At 37.0% G+C, this 22,500-nt stretch overlaps 1 protein-coding gene across 1 annotated transcript in view; it reads left to right on the top strand.

The window, feature by feature from the left end:
- Positions 1-22,500, top strand: part of LOC135213568 (adenylate cyclase type 2-like) — a gene marked incomplete in the record, with an annotated part of 801,033 nt that overhangs the window by 583,296 nt on the left and 195,237 nt on the right. The window contains 2 exon segments of the mRNA XM_064247559.1: positions 6,887-6,964; positions 12,031-12,300. Of these exon segments, the coding sequence (XP_064103629.1) occupies positions 6,887-6,964; positions 12,031-12,300 (348 nt within the window).

Here is a 22,500-nt window from a genome sequence, read left to right as displayed (position 1 = left end):
GTACAAGAGTCAAATGATGGAATCGGCCTTAATAAAAGAGAGGCAGGTAATGAACATCTCAAAAAGAGCATGGATTTCGGACACGATCGACAACGTCTTCATTCAACCAACCCTTAAGAAGATTAAAGGAAGATTATCAGCGGGGTGCTTAAAATGGCTTGTTTGGTGGATGGACCTCTTGGTATAAATACCACCTTTTCTGTAAACTTTTCTCATTCATATACCTGAAGAGGGAGACAGCAGTCTCTGAAATATAGTACTTTTTTCTCTATATTTTGGTGTTTTTATGGGCTCGTTTTATTAGTATATATATATATATATATATATATATATATATATATATATATATATATTATGTATGCTCTTCTTGGGTGCTAAGGTTTGTTGCCAACTTGAGTAGTACTTTTCATATTCTACAGAGAAGGACCAATGTTCCAGCGCCAGCCCTCCTTCTTCTTGCATCTGAGCCTGGAACCAGAAAAAATATCATAGTTTTACTGAGGAATTTTATAGCTTGTTCAGTAAGACATTTTCAGTTTATATTAATGTGTTTTATACAAATAATTTTACACGCCAATATCCTTTTACTCGTATGTATACGTTTCCCAGCGTTTGCTTTATACTTTTCAATTTGTTGTAAATTTCTGATGGTAACGTTTTTCTCTTATGTTCAAAGACAATAAATTTATACTTGCTTGTACTCGTGTATGTTTTAATAAGTCGGAAAAACCTCTGCTGTTTACAAGAAAATCTACGGAAATCGCATTGTACGGTTCGCCTTGCTAAAGGTCAACTTCCATCGGCAAACATTTTGGATCCCGAACTTGCATTGTACGAGGAGTTGACGAACATTCATCCGAGTCTGGAGGAGAATTCTCTCTCTCTCTCTCTCTCTCTCTCTCTCTCTCTCTCTCTCACACACACACACACACACACACACACACACACACACATATATATATATATATATATATATATATATATATAATATATATATATATATATAGTTAGTCTGTGTAGTTAGAGAGAGAGAGGGGGTAAAGCGAAAGTGAGCACAGGTTCTTTTCCATCCTTTGACTCGGAGTAAACTCGATAATGGTGGAGTTCCGGAATTCGAAATTCATTAGTCACTATAAGTGCGCCCCCCCCCCCTCTCCATTCCCTTTCCACCTGTGAGCAAAAAAGAAGAATGAAATCAATTACCTCTGTCCAGCAAAAACCTCGGAATTCTATTTTTCTTCAGTGTTCCTTTAATTAAGGTCTGTTGTACCTGGGTCAGTATACTGTTATATGGTATAAACATCTTAAAGGTTAAAACATGAAATATCCGTCAAACAGAAGTGGATGTTCCTTTTAAAAGTAATTTAGTATCGCCTTATGCGATTTTTTTCCCATTATATCCTTTAAAAAACTTGTTTCAGTGATTAAGTTAACCGCAGTATCTTTTTCATAAATTTGGTCGGTAGAGTTTTTTCTTTTTTTTATCTGATTTTGTCGTTGGATTTTTTTTTTTTTTTCAAATTTATTTTTATCCGACAGCATGAAGCACCGCGTACCTTCATTAACTCGGAAACCTACATAGAGCCTCTAGATGAGAGGTTCCAGCGTAAAATCTGGAGGCTGGAAGCGCATGCAGTAAACACCAAAGAGATAACGCTTTTTTTTTCTTTTTTATTTCCCCTTCTTTTCCCCCAAAACTTCCCGAAAGAGATCATTTCGAGATAATCTTCTTCTCTGCCAGGGAAGTTAAATTGCCTTCCATTTTTCGCTTCTCGGGAGGCATACACGAAGTGAATTCAAGTCTGGGGATTTTGGTAATTAACCGCGTAACTGCGAAGTGGCCGAGTGGCTGCCTTCCATTGATGTACTGAAGGACTCGAAATTGCTCGGAAATTGTTAAGAGACTTCCCAAGGTCTTTGGTGGAGAGGAAACCGTCGATTTTATCTCGTGAGGTTTTAGTATCTTGTAAAAGGAGCCTATTGAGATGGCTTTGTCTGTCCGTCCCCACTTATTCTGTCCACCCTTAGTTCTTAATACCTACTAAGGCTAGAAGGCTGCAAATTGGCGCGTTGACCATCCACCCTCCAATCATCAAACATACCAAATTGCAACCCTCTAGCCTTGGTAGTTTTTATTTTATTTAAGCTTAAAGTTACCCGTAGTCGTGCATTTGGCAACGCTATAGGACAGGCCACCACCGGACCGTCGCTGAAAGCTTCATGGGCCACGGCTCAACCAGCATTATACTTTGTACAGAAAACTCGATTGCGTCGAAGGAAACTATGATGAAATATTTGCTTGTTTTTAATTTTTTTCACGCGAGTTTAGCCCTTGAAGCCCTGAGCGCATGTTTGTTTACATTGATTAAGTTAAGGTAAGTTTAAAAGTATACATTTCTTAGGTAAAGTTGATGCAGAATAATTTTTAAATACTTTTATCAAGCGGAAAAATATTTTTATAACCAGTGTTTTTTTTTATATATTTTCATCACGAAAGTGAACACGAAGGTACAGTCACTTTGTGCCTGGATGTAAATGGAAATTATAATAATATATATATAAATATATATATATATATATATATAGATATATATATATATATATATAATTAAAAATTATATATAATATATAAATAATTATAAGATATATATGTATATATGTATATGTATGTATCTTTCCTCCAAAATCTGATGAAACAAAATATTTCGAGTACTCTGAGATGCTGATAGAGGAACCAGTATCTTAGATCCCTAAAAAAAAATGTAAAAAGAATTAAGTTGCAGTTAATGGTTGGTCTAGACCTCGTAAAAAAATCAACAAAAATCTAGCTTACAGTTAATGGTTAAGAGGTTACTTTTCCTGTGTTGGTGTCTGGGGGAAAATACCGCCTGCCTTCTAACCACTCTATTTTTATGCAAATCAATCCTTTTATGGCAGTGTCGAATATGCATTTTTATTTTCAATTTCTTGAAGTAACTGCATCGACGGTGATTTGTTTTCATTGACTTCATTTTGCAGCAAAGTATTAAGTCTGTGTATGGTGAGAGAAACAGGCTTGATAATTGTTGAAACAAGAACACATTTTTTAAAGAATCACCTTGAAAAAAAAAAAGAAAAAAAAAACAGTTCAAATTCAACACTTTCCTTAAAGAAAATAAATTTTAAAAATAAATAAACTAAAAATGAACCGTCTTTTCTTCGGCGCAATCGAGTTTTCTGTAGGTAGTACAGCCGCTACAGCGTATAATCAAGGCCACCGAAAATAGCTTCATCTTTTGGTGGTCTCGGTATAATGCTGTATGAGCCGCGGGTCATGAAACTCTCAGCCAGCCGTGGTGGCCTGTGTTGTTGCATTGCCAAAAGAACGATCATGGCTAACTTTAACCTTAAATAAAATATAAACTACTGAGGCTAGTGGGCTGTAAATTTGAATGTTTGATGATTGTAGGGGGGATGATCAACATGCCAATTTGCAGCTCTCTAGCCTCAGTAGGTTTTAAGATTTGAGGGTGAACTCAAAAATAAGTGCCGACTGGACAAAAAATGTGGACGGCCAGACAAAGCCGGCACAATAGTCTTCTTTTCAGAAAACTGAAAAAAAAGACGGAATATAATAAAGGTAATGAAATTTGCAACGAACTAAAGAATCCTGGCACTAACAAACACCTGGAGTGCACCGTCTTCCCGTTCTCTCACAGCGGGAGCGTTTTCTTGCCACATATTTTGGAGTCGAGTGAACTGACCCCAGCAGCGTCGTCGTCAGCTGGTTGGGATGTCTTTTTCAGACTCGCCTACTGTCATTCTAATAGACTTTTTTTATGTTTTTTTTTTTTCTTCAGTGACACGACATTTCAGGCTCTTTATTCAGTGGGGGTCTTTTCGAAAGGAATTTTGATGTTGAGGCTTGTGGAAATAAGAGATATTTTCCCGCCATTTTTTGGAATGAAGAAAACAACTCTTTGTGTCTTCAGTTCGATGCTTAGTACCTTAATGAAGAAAAAGAAAATGTACCTATTTAAGTACTTTTTTTCCAGGTATTTATAGTTTGCTGTTGTTTTATAAGGAGAAATATATAACAAAAGATTACATACGATGATGTCATAAAGAGAAATATATAACAAAAGATTATATACGCTGTTGTTATAAGGAGAAATATATAACAAAAGATTATAATCGCCAGAACCAAATACCTCTGACCCCACGTTGGCAGAGCGGGGAATCGAACTCGGGAACCGAATCGGTAGTCGAGCACTTACACCACACGCCAACGAGGCAGATCGTGGAATCGAACTCGGGACTACCGAATCAGTAAACGAGAAGGTAAACCACACGCCCAACGAGGAACACAGGGAGAGCGAAAATATCTAAATGTAGGAAAGAACATGTTCACAGTAATGGAGACAAATGTTCCCATTAACCCACATAATACCGAGATATAGTATTGCAAGGGAAGAAAGAACATTTTCATAAAACTGTTTTATTCTAATAAATGTCATACATTACCTTTACCCAAGAGGAATCTTTTACGCATTTACGCAACCCCCGTAAAGCTATGGCATCATTCTCAACCATATCTACACTTCTGCAACTAGATAAAACCTTCTGGGGGAATAATGTACAAGGAAAGGCGCTTATTATACAGGGATATTACGGCGTTTGCGAGGGCCATTTCCAGATAATATAACCCTAATAGAAGGTAGTGTGCGTTCATCACATCTCCCGAGGTGTAACGTTCTCTGGTTACCTTTCCCTTTTTTTTTTTTTTGTGGATTCAGTGTTCCTTATTTTTCCTCTTTTTGTCGACTCAGTGTTCCTTATCTTGCTGGTCTGAACGACCAAGCGCATCTTCCATATTTTCTGTGGACACTTTTCTTCCTGGATTTTCGTTACCTAAAGAATCTTGTGATGATTTTTCTTCTGCGCTTAATAGTTGTTTTATTACACAAATGTGTTTACATTCTACTTCAAGACACCTATTTCATGAGATGAACAGTTTTTGTTACTCGGTGAGTAAGCCTACAAACTACTATGTTGTGGGGGGGGGGGGGCACAGGAAAGGTCTACGGAAAAGCCTAAAAAGGTCTGAAAAAGTTGTTTCGCTTTGAGGTAAAGATAGTTGAATTTTAGGATAGGATATTTATGATTTATTCATTAGAATGAAAATGTAAAAAATAAATAATATGCATGTTAGACATTACAGAACAATTATTTCTGATAAAATATAGCGTATTTGTTTTAATTTTCGTTGGTGAAACAAGGTTCTATTTGACTGTAGATTTTAGCACGTTTTAATTTACGTTAGAAGTTTGGAATATAATGTTTGCAAATTGTGCGTGAGTGGAAAATCTCGCGTGCGTCCCGAGTAAGCTGGAAGTCGGATCACGCCTCGTTATTATGCAATAGTATTTGCATACGAGTTCAAGAATTCCATTTCAAGATTGGATGAGGATAATTGTCAACAACATTCTTGACGTTGACACGATTACATGTAGATTTTGTGAACTCCTGAGATAAAGAGTTGTTTATTACACAATTATTTGTGAATTCCAGTTCCAGAAATCCATGTCAGGACTGGACGAGTTAAGAGATTTTCTGCAGCAGTCTTATCCTTAATACTGGTACTGAGATACTGAGCAATTCCTCTGTCCGATGGTCTTCAATACCAGCTCATATTTTGGAGTTGGATTTTTAATTATTACGTTTGATATTAGTATTCATTTATTTATTATATTAATATTCTTATACTCTGGGTTATGCGGTAGTGTTAATTTGATATAATTCCAGGTCCTGCTATCGTTCTAAACCTATTACTTTTTTTATAATAATAATAATGATAATAATAATATGTATATGTATATATACATACACACACACACACACACACACACACACACATATATATATATATATATATATATATATATATATATATATATATATAGTATGTATGTGTGTGTGTGTGTGTGTGTGTGTGTAAGTGCTTATGTATCAGCGTATGTAAAGACTGAGAAGAAGAAGGAAAAAAATGTGCAATATAAAATGAAAAATAAACAGAATTATTAAAGGAAGCAGAACAAGAGAACCACACAGTTAAAACGTGACAATATATCAGAAAGTTCTTGAGATTCAGAAAGACCGAACAGCGGCTAAACTTTAATGAATACTTGCTGACCTTGGTCTTAGGCCCAGGTTTTTGGCCTAAGCCGTAAGCATAGACAACAGCAAAAGCAGTTACTGTTATGGGCTGCACCAACTTATCGAGGAAAGTTCCTTCTATCATCATAAAGGTGGCTGCAATAGTCCAAGACCTAATATAGATAAAAAACAAAAAAACAGGAATAGTTATCCATACAATTATAATCGATTGTCATCTTTTGACACGAAAATAGAAAGTGGTACATATTTCCGAAACTCTTTTTTAGTTTAATGACCAGAGTTAAATATGTTTGAATGTGTTTTATGAGAATATGCTTCTTTGCAATGAATTTAGATGAAGTTCGTAAATACATGGTGAAATGTCTGAGGGCAAAGAAATGCCTAAAATTCTCACACACACACACACACACACACACACACACACACACACACACATATATATATATATATATATATATATATATATATATATATATATATATATATATTATTTTTTACACATATATATATGTGTGTACATACATGTAAGAATATATATATATATATATATATATATATATATATATATATATATATATATATATATATAAATATATTATAATATATATATATATATATATATTTATATATACATTTGTGTGTGCGTGTGTGTATGTATGCATGAATGTGTGTATGTGCGCGAGTGCATTTTTAGTAAATACACTAAACCGAATATTTTCTCGTGTTCCAGAAAGGAGAATGGCCAGATTCAGCAGTGATTTTCGGTACCTATGGAGGTATACTCGTCATCATGATGGGGCTAGTGCAGGTAAGAAAGGTCTCTCTCTCTCTCTCTCTCTCTCTCTCCTCTCTCTCTCTCTCTCTCTCTCTCATATGCTAGTACGAATAGTATAAGTTTGTTTGTTTGTTTGTTAGTATTTTATGACTAAATATTAACGCATGATAATATAGTAGTTTCAGGGGTAAAGCTAACTACATGATGTTCATATACTATGGGTTTCAGAGACAGTGCAAGCACGTTTTTTGGCAATAACTCTGTAACGAACACTCGAATCAGAACGAGATTTTGCTACATTGTATTGCACCCAGTGCCGTAATTTTTAAGGGTATCGTGAATCACTAATTGTAAAGAATAACGACACTTGTCCCTGTACCAAGAGGCAAAAACTCCATTAGCCAGAAATGGATACGAACACAACAGTAAAAAGCTCCACCTACCCTCTCCCCCCACCTCCACCGCCACCCCCGTCATTCATCCCTCCCTCACCTTCCCTTCTCTCTCTCTCTCTCTCTCTCTCTCTCTCTCTCTCTCTGAAAGTTGCTTCAGTTTAAACTTATTTTGTATGATTTTTCTATCTATCTATCTATCTACTAATATACATTGTTGTATATATCTAACGATCCGCTCATCTCTTCTCTCTCTCTCTCTCTCTCTCTCTCTCTCTCTCTCTCTGAAAGTTCCTTCATTTTAAACATATTTTGTACGATTTTTTCTATCTATCTATAATAGTTTACATTGGTGGATATATCTAACGATTCACTCGGCTATTACCTGCCGGTTGACTGATTTATTTATGCACTGATCCACTCCTCTCTCTCTCTCTCTCTCTCTCTCTCTCTCTCTCTCTCTCTCTCTCTCTCTCTCTGTGTGTGTGTGTGTGTGTGTGTGTGGTAGTGATACCTACTGTAAATGGTTATTAGAGTGAGAGATATCTGAATGAATGGTGGAGCAGTAAACGATAGACACTATGATTTATGGTAAAGCGACTGTTATACTTGTGGTTGGTTACCTTCTTCGTAATCTTCATTTGGACTCAGGGTATCAGCAATATAGTACTTGTATTATGAAGGTGAAGAAGAGATGGCCACCACGGAACTTAACTGTCGGCACGGTTGCAGAAATTCGTTTGTCACGCAACTTTTCAACTTTTTTAGCCATGAAAAAGCTGCCAGTTGCCTTCAGATTGGTTTGAATAGGTAACTGGTTATAGTTACAGTCTGTGTTACAAATAAAAATTGAGCTTTGCTACTGGACATTCATTAGAGTTAAACCCTTGATTATACCGATGCACATTTAACAGTCGCTTTACCATAAATCATAGTGTCTATCATTTTACTGTTCCACCATACATTCGGATATCTCTCACTCTAATAACCATTTACAGTAGGTACCACTACCACACACACACACACAGAGAGAGAGAGAGAGAGAGAGAGAGAGAGAGAGAGAGATGAGCGGATCAGTGCACAAATAAATCAGTCAACCGGCAGGTAACAACCGAGTGAATCGTTAGATATAGTATCCACCAATGTAAACTATTATTAGATAGATAGAAAAAATCGTACAAAATATGTTTAAAATGAAGTAACTTGCAGAGAGAGAGAGCGGATCAATGCATAAATAAATCAGTCAACTGGCAGCTAACAACCGACTGGATATATACAACAATGTATATTATTAGATAGATAGATAGATAGATAGATAGAAAAATCATACAAAATAAGTTTAAAATGAAGCAACTTTCAGAGAGAGAGAGAGAGAGAGAGAGAGAGAGAGAGAGAAAAGGGAAGGTAAGGGAAGGATGAATGACGGGGGTGGCGGTGGAGGTGGGGGGAGAGGGTAGGTGGAACTTTTTACTGTAGTGTTCGTATCCATTTCTGGCTAATGGAGTTTTTGCCTCTTGGTACAGGGACAAGTGTCGTTATTCTTTACAATTAGTGATTCACGATACCCTTATAAATTACGGCACTGGGTGTAATACACTATAGCAAAATCTCGTTCTGATACGAGTGTTCGTTACAGAGTTATTGTCAAAAAACGTGCTTGCACTGTCTCTGAAACCCATAGTAGTACTTGTTTGTTTGTGACTCGCATGTATACGAGTCTTATCTTATCACCGTGATTCATATATACGTATTAAGCTACAAATATCTTTTAATATCTAATTCGCTCTACCTCGTAATTAATATATTATCATATATGTTAACCGAAGGGGAATTTTTTTGTTGTTAAGAAACTCGTCGGTTCGTGGATGCTAACCCACGGAACCAAGAAATCAGGACGTACAGTGAAAAGCGCTATCATGAGAGCCTTGTGGTTTAAAGCGCTTCACTGTACGTCCTGAATTCTTGGTTCCGTGGGTTAGCGCCCACGAACCGACGAGTTTCTTATCAACTAAAAAAATCGCCTTCGGTTAACATATATGAAAATATATCAATTCCAAAGTAGAACGAATTAGATATTAAAAGACATTTGTAGCTCAATGCGTATATATATATATATATATATATATATATATTATATATATATATATATATATATATAATATAGAGAGAGAGAGAGAGAGAGAGAGAGGAGAGAGAGATTACAACCTTGACGCTCTCCGCCTCATCCACTTCAAACCAACAGTTGCCAGAGAACGGCCTTGCGGGTGCAATCTTAATGATTGGGCTGATTAGTCTCCCTCCCCCCACCCACCCCCACCCCACCCCCACCCCCTCCAACCTGATCTGATCACTCGAGCCGGCCTCCTTTGATCTTCCCAATAGATTCACCTTGAGGAGGCTCTGTCGATAACAGTTATGCTTTATAATAATATTCCTGTTGGTTTAATTAGTTTTTTTTTTTTTTTTTTTTTTTTTTTTTTATACACCCGTTTGGAGCTTAATTGAGAGATGAAAAGAAGGGTCGTTAAAAGCTACTGTAGTTTGTGTACTTTTTTATTTTCAGTTGATTATTGATATTTTAATGAGGTTTATTAGGTTTTTTCTAATTTTTTTTTCTTCTTCTGTCAAGTATTGAAATGTTGTTTTATCAGAGACATTTTCCTTTTTTCTTTAAAATCTAGTGTAGTTTGTGTACTTTTTTTTTTATTTTCAGTTGATTAATGATATTTTAATGAGGTTTATTAGGATTTTTTACGTCTAGTTTTTTTATCTTAATCTTTTACTTATTGAAATGTTTTTTAATTAGAGACTTTTTCCTTTTTATTCTTGAATTATGACTTTGGGACGGTTAATCCAAATCTCTTACGTGGCCCAGACCCGAATGAAACGGGGTAAAAGAAGGAAGACATAGAGGTGTTTCTCAGAAAGATGGATTGTTTTCACAAGAGTTGTGGGAAAACAGAAGCGCGGAGAGATGTCCTGAGATTTATATAAGTGATACAGATTGCTTTCCTCAAATACTTATATTTTGCATCTCAATGTTATTTATGAGTTAGTATTTAAATTGATCTACGATACATTTCCTTGAAAAGTTCAGTATACTTTAACCAGACCACTGAGCTGATGAACAGCTCTCCTAGGGCTGGCCTGAAGGATTAGATATTTTTTTACGTGGTTAGGAATCAACTGGTCACCTAGCATCGGGACCTATAGCTTATTGTGGGGATCCGAACCACATTATATCGAGAAATGAGTTTCTAATCACCAGAAATAAATTCCTCTGATTCAACGTTGGCCATAGCTGGGAGTCGAACTCGCGACTACCGAATCGGAAGGCGAGCGTGTAACCCACTCGTCCAACAAGGAACACATTTCCTAGAAATTCTTTGTCATTCTCAGAAGTGGATTTGAGATAAAGAGAGGATCAGTGAACCAGATGGTAAAGATTTGCAAATTCCTCAGCTATCTCTAGTTAGGTATCTTACTGAAGAGTATTTGATGGTCAATTTATATAAATTTTTCCTTGATCTTGACTTTCTGCACCCACTCCTCTCTTGTTTATAACATAATGGAAATTTGCTTCACAGGGTAATGCCCCTTTTAAGCTCGTCCTGTATTCTATTTCATTGTTCATTAATTTTTTATTAATGTCCACAAGAGCGTGGAGTATAATAGCGCGGCTTTCATGAACTGATATTGTATATGATTATTCGTGAATAATGCAATTGCCTTGATTAGATATTCATATTGAAATTTACTGAATGAACGGAAGAGAAGTCATAGCCCATTTTGGCCTTTTAATTCTCATTGCGATTCATTGCCGCTTGCATCCGACCGCATAAGGTTGCTTGAAAGCAGAGACTTGTGTCCGTATGCTCAGCTCTTTTAAATGCACATGTCCTTAACCTGTAATTTTTTAAAATGGTTTTTTTGAGTATTTAGTAGTTTAACCTCTATGTATAGAATTCATTATTATTATCATTATTATTATTATTTAATTCGGCGTGGGACCGGCTTGTAGGTATAACCACATTTATCCAAAAAGCTTTCGTTGTTTTATTCCATAGGAAATTTTGAGAAGAGCTCTTAAAACTGGATGAATTTTAGTGATAAAAAAGATTATAATTCCCTCTGTGAACTGTTGAATGAAGGTAGGATGCACTCAGTTTAGAAGAATCTTAAGCTTCGTTCATTTCTAGTTCACCTCAGTAGAGTAACCGTCAATCCATTGATACCATTCACCTCTGGGATTCACTCTTCTTCTTTTTTGATTATCAATGAAAAATTAACAAATGAAAGATATGAAGCTGCCTTTACGAGGGACTCGAAAAAGCTTGTAAAATTCCCAAGTTTTATAACAAGAGAGAGAGAGAGAGAGAGAGAGAGAGAGAGAGAGAGAGAGAGAGAGAGAGATAAAACACTGTAACAATTACCTCACCACCGAAATATTATAGCAGATGAGAGAGAGAGAGAGAGAGAGAGAGAGAGAGAGAGAGAGAGAGAGAGGACGAGAGAGAGAGAGAAAGAAAAAGAAAGCGAGAGAATGAGAGAGAGAGAGAGGAGACTAACAGTTACCGTTCACCACCGAAATATTATAACAGGAGAGAGAGAGAGAGAGAGAGAGAGAGAGAGAGAGAGAGAGAGAGAGAGAGGAACACCTTGCTCGATGCTCACTGACAATCCAACCCTTCTCCCGAATGCCCGAAGGTCTTCACGGGCAACTTCAGCGCCATCTCCGTCGTCCTCGCCCTGGCCTTCTGGGCGATTACAGTGGGCGTCATCCTCAGCCTGAGTCTCATCTACGACACCTTCACGCCCGACCACCTGGCCACGCCCACCTTCCTGCTCATCCTGACGACCCACACGGCCATCCCCATCTCCCGTCGCTTCGCCAGGCTCCTGGCGGCCGTGTCCTCCGTCATACCCTTCCTGCCCCTCTGCGGTGGGCATTCCGAGGACGTGCTCCTGGTGAGGCAGGTGAGTTCATCCCGGTACTGGTTTTAATTGTTACTAATGTCCTTCAGATGCTTCAGTATGCTTGAAGGACCTTGACTATTACTGTCATTATTCCTTCTCGTTAGTGGTGTTTGTTTATTTATTGTTTTATTAATTTTTTTTTTTCAAACTAGCATAAAATATTGTGTCGATTTTTACGTCAACAAGTATTTAGAATTCTAGGGAGACAGGAATGTAACTTGTCTTTAATACTATTGTAGGGAAGGGATGACTATTGCCACCATCGTCAGATAATATTCTTATTTCAGAAAGAATGAAATGTTAAATCGCTTTAAAAATATTCTTCTTTTATTCACTGAATTTCCTGCTGTTCCGTTGATATGGTATTGAAGTAAAAATTGTGTTTAATAATTCTTGGTCTCTCTCTCTTTGCTATGAGACAATCTAAAATATACATCCCTCTTTATCCATCGCTATCTCCAGTTCTCGCTACATGCCTAGCCATCCTAGACATAATAATACGTTTGTTCATCACATAAGTTATGTCTGTCTTTTAGTCAACGCATTACTTATGTCTGTCTTTTAGCCAACACATTACTTATGTTTGTCTTTTATTTAACACATTACTCATATCTGTCTTTTAGTCAATACATTAATTCTGTCTGTCTTTTAGTCAACACATTACTTATGTCTGTCTTTTAGTCAATACATTAATTCTTTCTGCCCTTTAGTCAACACATTACTTATGTCTGTCTTTTAGTCAACACATTGCTTATGTCTCTCTTTTAGTCAAGTCATACTGTTTCATATTATATCATCCTCTCACGCTTCGCTTTTGTTTCCATAGAGATGCGGCTCCGGACGATTTGCAAAATCCATTTCCAATTCGACAACACACCCAGGTTTCCACACTGGCCATGTAAACTGAAGATTAGGGACGGGGTGTGTGTGTGTGTGTGTGTGTGTGTGTGTGGTGTGTGTGTGTGTGAGAGTTGTTTAGGCGAAACACAGCCCTCTTCATTAATTCGTCTGCGGTCATCGTAACAGGACGACTTAATCGCTGATGCCATTTCTGACGAAATCGTGGGTCGCCTGTTTCGTGTTTCAGCCGTCGGCGTGCTGTTAGCGAAATGGTTAGCAGGATTGATGATTTAATTCGTCGTGTGAAAGGTCACCAGGCGGAATAAGTGGTCGCTCAGTTTTCGCTCTAATTTTAGGCGATTTGTGGGATTATGGGATTAGTGGAGATTATCGTTGAGTCCTGTGATAATCGAGTTTCTCTGGCTGTAATTACGGTTATTTCTGATCGAGCCGTAACTGCATTGTTTAATGAGAGAGGCTGGCTGCAAATTGGCGTTCTGTTTTCCCTTCCAAATCCGTCATAAAACGCGAAGGAAAATGGCGCTTCTCATTAAAATCCAAAAGGTTTATGGACGTTGTATCATGAAAACAAAATCATGTTGTTTTCTGATGTAATTATTCATTGGAACCGGCACGCCAATTTTAGAAAAATCTATTTAAATTGACGATAAATAAAAATATCAAATTAACTTCATGTATCATTATTGTAAAGCCAGTTTTAGTCATCAGAAATCAGTCAATCAAACACGTATCAGAAGCGCCTCAGTGGCGTGGTCGGTATGGTCTTGGCCTGCCACCTCGGTGGCCACGAGTTCGATTCTCGGGCATTCCATTGAGGTGTGAGAGATGAGTATTTCTGGTGATAGAAGTTCACTCTCGACGTTGTTCGGAAGTCACGTACAAAGCCGTTGGTCCCGTTGCTGAATAACCACTGGTTCCATGCAGCGTAAAAACACCAAATAAACACGTATCAATACGAATGTCTCGGTGACACATGCTCTCGTCTTTACGTCTGCTCGCATCAATCAGCTATGGCTGTCTACAAGTTCCTGTAAGTATTTTACAAGGTAGAGGCTGTATTCGTACGATCAATACGCATCTTAAATCGGAAGTTCGGGACAGACATGTCGGTATAAACCTCCGTGATGGAGTAAATCTGATTTTACGAGTCTTTTAAAAATGGCCACGTTTTCGGAAATATGGGTCGATTTTTATAGGTCGTAGGCAGTTGCAGACCATCGCAAATTGGCTGGATGCTCCTTAACGACGCCGGTTAACGAGGAAGTGGGCCAGTTAGACAGACAGAGATGGGGTGTCTCCGGCAGCTCAGATTGGAGAGGGCGATGCTCAACAACGAAGTTGATGACCGCCATTAAACTCGGAGATATTTTCTCCTGCCTATTTATTGACCTTGTTAAGTTTATAACCTGTTGCAGACGTCTATTTTGGGATGTCCGGATCCCCTTCATGATAATAAAAGCCTTTAACGGTCTCAAGATATGATGTTTGCAACGTGAGTCATATCTCATTCCCATCATTCTATTTCATAAACATAGTCACATTGATGTATGTGTTGCGTTTCTACCCCAACTCTCTCTCTCTCTCTCTCTCTCTCTCTCTCTCTCTCTCTCTCTCTCTCAGGTCCGGAACCACCAGACCAACCTATCCTCGTTTCCTTATATATAATTGTTCTCTTTTATTGTATCCGCTCTTCATCACTGGAAATCCGAATTTCCATATGTGCCTTAATTACCATATAACTTCTAATATTCCTCTATTACCATGTGTGGATTTGTTCTCTTCTCTCTCTCTCTCTCTCTCTCTCTCTCTCTCTCTCTCTCTCCTCTCTCTCTGCGTCAATAACCCCTGCGTCAGTAAAACCTATAGTTGTTTGACGCCAGTTTTACTAACAACAAATTAATCTCTCTCTCTCTCTCTCTCTCTCTCTCTCTCTCTCTCTCTCTCTCTCTCTCTCTCTCTCTCTCCAATCACAGTCTTTTGACGGAAGCCTTTGACGAAATCTCCAGGGACCTTGAGTAGCTAGGCTAGATATGGTAGATAGTGTTGTAGGATAATTGCCTGGCATTTCTCAATTACCAAGCGTCTCTTAGGATTCGACATATTCCATTTACGGTTTCCCTTGTGGGGGGGAAAGTTAGGTTTATGCGTCTCTCTGCCGGAGTGGGTAAATTATTATTTTTTTTTTATTTTCATTTATCCTCTAATGCGGCGGTTCGGCGATGTCGTTTGAAATGGTTGACATTCTTTTTTCTGTGGTATTGGGGCGGGGTTGAAGTTGTATGGTTATTTTGGGAATGTGGGAAGAATATGAATATATATATATATATATATATATATATATATATATATATAAATACATACATATATACATATACACACATATATATGTATGTGTGTATATATATATATATATAATATATGATATATATATCTTTAGATAGAGAGGGAGAGAGAGGAGAGGGTAAATAGAGAGAGAGATAGAGAGAGTTGATCGAGAGAAGGATTGAGAGTTCCATCTTTCTGCGCCATACAATCGTCCTAGTATATAATTCTCTGTTCATCCTTTTCTGGGAGGAATTCCCTCGGGTGAGCCAGTAAAAAAAAAAGCTGATTTCATTTTCCGGGAAGATCGTTATTGACTCCCATTTTTTCCCTTTCTTGACGACGCGTCACATGTGATTGACCAGGTTTCCTCATAACAGGTCACTAGGATTTTCTGAATTCAGTGTGATCCAGTTTTATTGGACTGTCATTTGTATTAGCAGTTCCTTATCTTTTTATTTTTTTCATATTAAACTTAAACGGCGTGATGATACGTATGGGTGAGGCTTTGCGTTAGCGTATACACACGCACACACGTACACAAACATATAACTATATATCTATATATATATATGATATATATATATATATATATATATATATATGTATATATTATATATATATATATATGTATATATATATATATATATATATATATATATATATATATATATATATATATATATATATATATATATATATATATAGGGAGTGTGTGAATTTTCATTCATAACATCACATCATGTACATATATACATTTATACATACGTATGTATATATGTGTGTGTGTGTATATATATATATATATATATATTATAATATATATATATATATATATAACCTTAATTTAACAGACGTTTATTCTGTCAGTTACATTATTATTATTATTATTATTATTATATTCTATGTTACCATTTTTAATGATACATTTTTTAAAAATAATCCACTTAAATTGGAAAATGTACATTAGTCTACATTAAGAACTATGCGGAACTGGTGTTAGCTGAATTTCTAGAAACCATTCCAGTGCAGGCTATAATGTAGGGGTTTGATGCTTAGCAAATTTTTATTATTTATATCTGAAAGTTAGTTTTTTTTATAGAGAGAGAGAGAGAGAGAGAGAGAGAGAGAGAGATGTCAAATATTCACGAAAGCTCTTCCAAATACATTTAGAGCCGCTATCCTGTTAACTCTTGCATATGGAGATTTCAACCAAGATTAGGCAGTCAAATGATGATGGACTTTGAATTGACTCGCACTTGTATTTCCATGGTTTATATGTTTATTATGGACTGGTGAAAGGATCTGGAAAAAGTAATTGCAGATGTTTTGGTCGTGCGGCAAAAAAAAAAAAAAAAAAAAAAAAAAAAAAATGGACGAAGATTAGATGATGAAAAATGGACATTTCAAAAGTGAGTGATCTCTGATTGGCCACATAAACTTTCAGTGAATGTGTTTGTGTCTCTTTTGTATGTGTGTGTGTGTGCGTGTATGTGGTGGCCAACTGGAGGGCATGATGACGAATGGTTTCAATGTTGCTATTAAGCTGTTTTCTTTGATGTACGAGCGCCTCAGGGGCGTGGTCAGTATGGTGTTGGCGTACCACCTCGGTGGCCGTGAGTTTGATTCTCGGGTATTCCATTGAGGCGTGAGAGATGTGTATTTCTGGTGACTGAAGTTCACTCTCGACGTGGTTCGGAAGTTACGTAAACCCGTCCCTTGCTGAATAACCACTGGTTCCATGCAACGTAAAAACACCATACAAACAAACAAACTACGCATTGTTCCATATATCCTTGCTAGTTGCCTCAACATCTATGTGCCTTTTGGATGTGCAGTGTACATTTTAGCAGCTTTGGCCATAATCGTATTATTCAGAGAATAAAAGGCAAGAAGTTTTGCACCCTGGTCGACTTTTTAATATTTGTCCTCAGAAGATAAAAGTAATTCTCTCTCTCTCTCCTCTCTCTCTCTCTCTCTCTCTCTCTCTCTCTCTCTCTTATAATTAAATAACTTCAATTTTGGGGTTCACACCGTCTCTTATTTTCTTAAAATATCCCCGATTTTCCTAGAGGAAGAGTATGCACTAAAACACCTTGACTTAAGTTTGTTCGTTCATAGGTGCGTTGGCTGATAGGCCTTTGACCTGTCACTGCAATGAATCTAAAGAGAATTGGGTGGAGGGTTTTGATTTTTGAACTGAGCGAAGGGCCTCATTAACCAGGCATTTGAAGGACGTTAAAAATGGCAGATTGAAATTTTTCATTTCCGTTTCGTCTGAAGAGTCTCATTGGCCTTTAAAGGTCATTGAAAGAAGAAATATCATTTCTATATTGGCTGGAGCACCTTATATATACATATATATATTATGAATTTTTATCACATCACCGTGATTTATATACCGCATTGGATATTAAGTTTCCCTTAATATCCAATGCGGCCGAGTCGGTAAAGACGTCACTGAGGTCCCGCTTTCTCCTCCTCTGTGCGCTGGTTCGAATCCACGAGGGGACGACATTATTATCAGCTAAAGATTACCCCTTCGGTTAACATATATGAAAATATATTAATTCCGAGGTCGAGAGAATTGGATATTAAAAGACATTTGTAGCCTAATGCATGTATATATATATATATATATATATATATATATATATATATATATATATATATATATATATATATGCCAGTTGTGTAAAAGATATGTAGGAAGTTGGTTGAACATTTCGTATATTTGTAGGAGGGTTTCATCCGCTTGTTGGCTGAAAGGGAGCTGAAAAATGAATTGGATATTTTTAGTTCTTAGTTGAATAGTTGAAAAGTCTCATCAACTGATGTTTGGAGGATGTGAAAAAGGAAATATGATGGATTATGTCCTCAGTGGTTGAGGGGTCTTATTGGCAAAGGGGTTGAAGAGTTTTACAAATGTGATTGTATTATCAACAGAAGAACTTTTACTTCCTTTTTGTTCTTGGATCTAAACAAAAGACTGATGGTGTTAGTATAAGTTTTTTTTTTTTTGTAAATGTGTTTGCGGTATTTTTTTTATTCATCATGCATAATTTGATTGTATGTTCGTTTGATGTAGTCTTTAGTGTTCCGATATGAAAAGAAATAAGTTGATGTTTTAAAAGAAACAATATTCAAAATGTTTACGATATCATCCATTTTCAACCTTTTTATATATCACAAATATCCCCTTAAAATTATCACTGGATCTCAATAAAGTTATTCTGACCACGGCAGTTGGTTGAAAGATAAGTAAACACCATTTTTTTCCCCTCTCGACTTTGGTGTCCCCAGATAAATCCACCGATGATGTCAGGGTTTCCCACAGCCCGTGTCGAGAAATAATTTTTATTTTATTTTATATTATTTTTTTCCTTTATTTAGTTTTTTTTTTTTTTTTGGTGGTTCAGTCGTGGGTGTTCGAGACTGCTCAGTGCAATGTTTCGAATCGTCCTGAGGATTGCTTCAGAGTAGGTTTGGAAAGCCTTTCTCTTTTATCTTATTAACCATTTTTCCATCCCCCTTCACAGTCAATAAGTCAGGTTTATTAGAGAACAAATTACCATCATTTAGAAAAATCCAGAAGTGCCTCTCTCTCTCTCTCTCTCTTTTCCAATAGATTCCATATGATTAAATCTCCGGGGTTACAAACCATCAAACCCCCCTTGCCCCCTCACACTCGCTCAGCCAGCCAGTCAGTTTGATAATAATAAAAATAATGACATGACTGGAAATACCAAAGGTACATCTTCTCTCTCTCTCTCTCTCTCTCTCTCTCTCTCTCTCTTTCTTTCTCTCATCTCTCTCTCTCTCTCTCTCTCTCTCTCTCTCTCTCTCTCTCATGTTTTTCCAGTGGGTTTCATTTAAATGATTCTCCCGGAGTTGTAGCATATCTATAAATGGCTTTGCGAGAGAGTGAGACCGCAAAATTATTCAGGCGTTTATTCAGTGAATAATTTACCCTTCCGTGAAGAATGAATTCTGTCAATAATGGTGAGTTGAGCGAATTAGAAAAGTTTTATAATTTCTTAGGGCTTTTATGAAGTTGAGCTCTCTTAGTTATTGAGTGAAACGTAGATAATATTATGTTGTTTGACATGACAAAGTCTTTCTTGTCATACGTTATCGTTATTATGGTTTGGAGAGAGAGAAAGGGAGAAATGGAATAGTTGGGGTGTGTGTGAAGCTTGAAAGTGATTGCGAATAAGAGAGAGAGAGAGAGAGAGAGAGAGAGAGAGAGAGAGAGAGAGAGAGAGAGAGAGAGAGAGAGAGAGAAGCTGTTCTTCAATAAGTCTTCTCTGTCTAGTCGAGTTTTTGTTATCGCTGGATTTCCAAAGAGATATGATCTTTTCTGCTTCACGTTGTATCTCATAACGCACAAATATGATAGACATAATATCTTGTTGAGTTAATATCCGTCATTTTAGGCAGATTTCTTTCATTTTACCTGAAAATTTAAAATAAATACATACGTTTGCGACAGAACTAATATTTATAAGAATGATCAGAAATTAAGAATAATAAAAAAAAGTCCCGTTAAAAAAAACTATATCTTTCCACGCAGAAAAATCTACATTACGGTTTACAAGAATGGATAAACAATGACAAAATAACGAACAAGACAATTCTATATTGAAAAAAAATTTAACTTTCCATAAAAACAAAAAACTCCATCAGGGCGTTAATTTGATCATTATTTTTCTTGATTTAACAGTAGAGTTAATTTCCCCCGAAGGTACGTTCCGCTTTGTTTGGATATGTTAATGACGTCCTTCAAGGGGTTTTTTCCTGTGTAATTATCTGAAATTCGATGACTGGCTCTCTCTCTCTCTCTCTCTCTCTCTCTCTCTCTCTCTCTCTCTCTCTCTCTCTCTGGTTTCTTTACCGCGTCAGTAACCTAGATATTGCGACGACAGTTTTGTTGACTGTAAGTCAGTTAATTTCTCTCTCTCTCTCTCTCTCTCTCTCTCTCTCTCTCTCTCTCTCTCTCTCTCTCTCTCACACACACACACACACACACACACACACACACACACAGACGTAGTTTTTACCTATTAATGCTCATAGTTTGCCTGATAATAATTGTGTTATTGATTAATACTGAAGATGCAAATTGCTTCGTAAAACAGATACGATTTACTATATTTCTTTCGTTTTCTAGCTTTTAAATATAAGCATGGGAGTTCATGATGGCCAACGCATGGAAGTGGAAATATCTATTGTTTTTTTCAATTTTATTTGTTTAATTCTGTGAGCACCATGACCCGAAACATTCTTAAGATACTCTTATCTGGATTCTACTTTCTACAGGGTGTCCATAAAGTCCCAGTACCATCTCAACTATTTATCGCTTGAGATGGTACTGGGACTTTATGGGTACCCTGTATATTCTTAAGTAATGCCAGCGATGACGTCACGATTGCCCTCAGTGTCAGTTATTGCCTCCTCTTCGAATTGAGTCTATTCAGTGATTGATATTCTCTCTCTCTCTCTCTCTCTCTCTCTCTCTCTCTCTCTCTCTCTCATAATTTTCATATTAATGATATCCCGAAGTCATGACATATCTAGCAATGGTTTAGCTGGAACGCGAACGAACAATTATTCCGGCTATGAATTCTATGAATAATGTATGACGTGAATAATGAATTCTATGAATAATGATGAATTTAATGACGTGAATTCTCCGGCTCGCGGGGGAAAAAAATGGTATAATCTCTGATGGCCTTCTGAAGCTTAGGTCTTCTTGTAGTAAAGTGGTTTGTGCTTTTTTTTTCCGTCTGGCCTTGTTTGTGTTTGTTTAGGGAGATTTCGAGCGGGCGTTCGAGAGAGAGAGAGAGAGAGAGAAAGAGGTTAAGTGTAATGTTTCTCAGAGGCGAAGCGTGATGTTTCTCAGCTGTGTTTGATAGAGACTAATTGTAATGTTTCTCAGCTGCATTTAAAAGAGAGAGAGAGAGAGAGAGAGAGAGAGAGAGAGAGTGAGAAAAAACTAGTGTGATGTTTCTCAGCTACGTTCGAAAGAGATTGTTAGTGTATTGTTTCTTGCTCGGTTGAAGTCCCTCCTGTCTTATCGTGGTTTTGTAATTATCAAAAGCTTGAGAGTTTGAAAGGTATGAATTTCAAGAGAGAGAGAGAGAGAGAGAGAGAGAGAGAGAGAGAGAGAGAGAGAGATAGCATAATGTTCCTCATTAGAACTTATCAGTTTCACTCTAACTTTGTCTTTCTCATTATGAAGTTTGAGATACAGTTGGAGAATACGTGTTTGTGTGTGCATATTATTGCTTTAGAAAAATTGTTGATATTATTAGAATACTGATTGAAAAAGAGAGTTCGTTTATAAAATTCCTTAGTGGTAGTCTCTAACGAACGTCCAATCGTGCCTTTTCTAATTAAAATGGAGAGAGAGAGAGAGAGAGAGAGAGAGAGAGAGAGAGAGAGAGAGAGAGCGTATGTTGTTAATTCCCTTCAAAGTGTTCTCCGTTGCAAACAGAATATTTTATTGCATAATGTTGTGGAGCAAACTCGCCTCGAAAACGAAAATTTAATTCTAACAAGTCCTCAGGAATGAATGATCTGATTAAGAATAGAGATGTTGCCATTTTTATACGAAATATAGCTCCCTCGACGGTTTACGAGAAGCTGGGCATCATTTTTTAAAATTGTGAATGAAAACTGAAAATAATTTGAGTAAATACATCGTAGTTGAGTAGCTGGCAAATACTCCCTCCATTACAGCTCCCCAGCTCTCAGGTCGAGAGAACTAACACTTTCTAGCCTCCCCTTGTGATGCTATAGTAGATTCACATCAACCGGGCATTTGACGTCTAGGCCAGTCCCTTATGACGCTCCTGATCTCAGGAGAGGTGGAACATACATCCTACCCATGTGAACTCTCGAAAGAGACTGCTGAGATTTTCCAGCCCTGTGATTGGCTTATCAACAACCAATCAGGAGCGTCGTAAGGGACTGGCCTAGACATCGGAAGCACGGTTGATGTGAATCTAGTATAGT

The sequence above is a fragment of the Macrobrachium nipponense genome, chromosome 19 (genome assembly GCF_015104395.2).
Source record: "Macrobrachium nipponense isolate FS-2020 chromosome 19, ASM1510439v2, whole genome shotgun sequence".
Taxonomy (NCBI): domain Eukaryota; kingdom Metazoa; phylum Arthropoda; class Malacostraca; order Decapoda; family Palaemonidae; genus Macrobrachium; species Macrobrachium nipponense.
The sequence above is the reverse complement of the archived record's forward strand: the minus strand, read 5'-3'. Positions and strand labels throughout refer to the sequence as shown.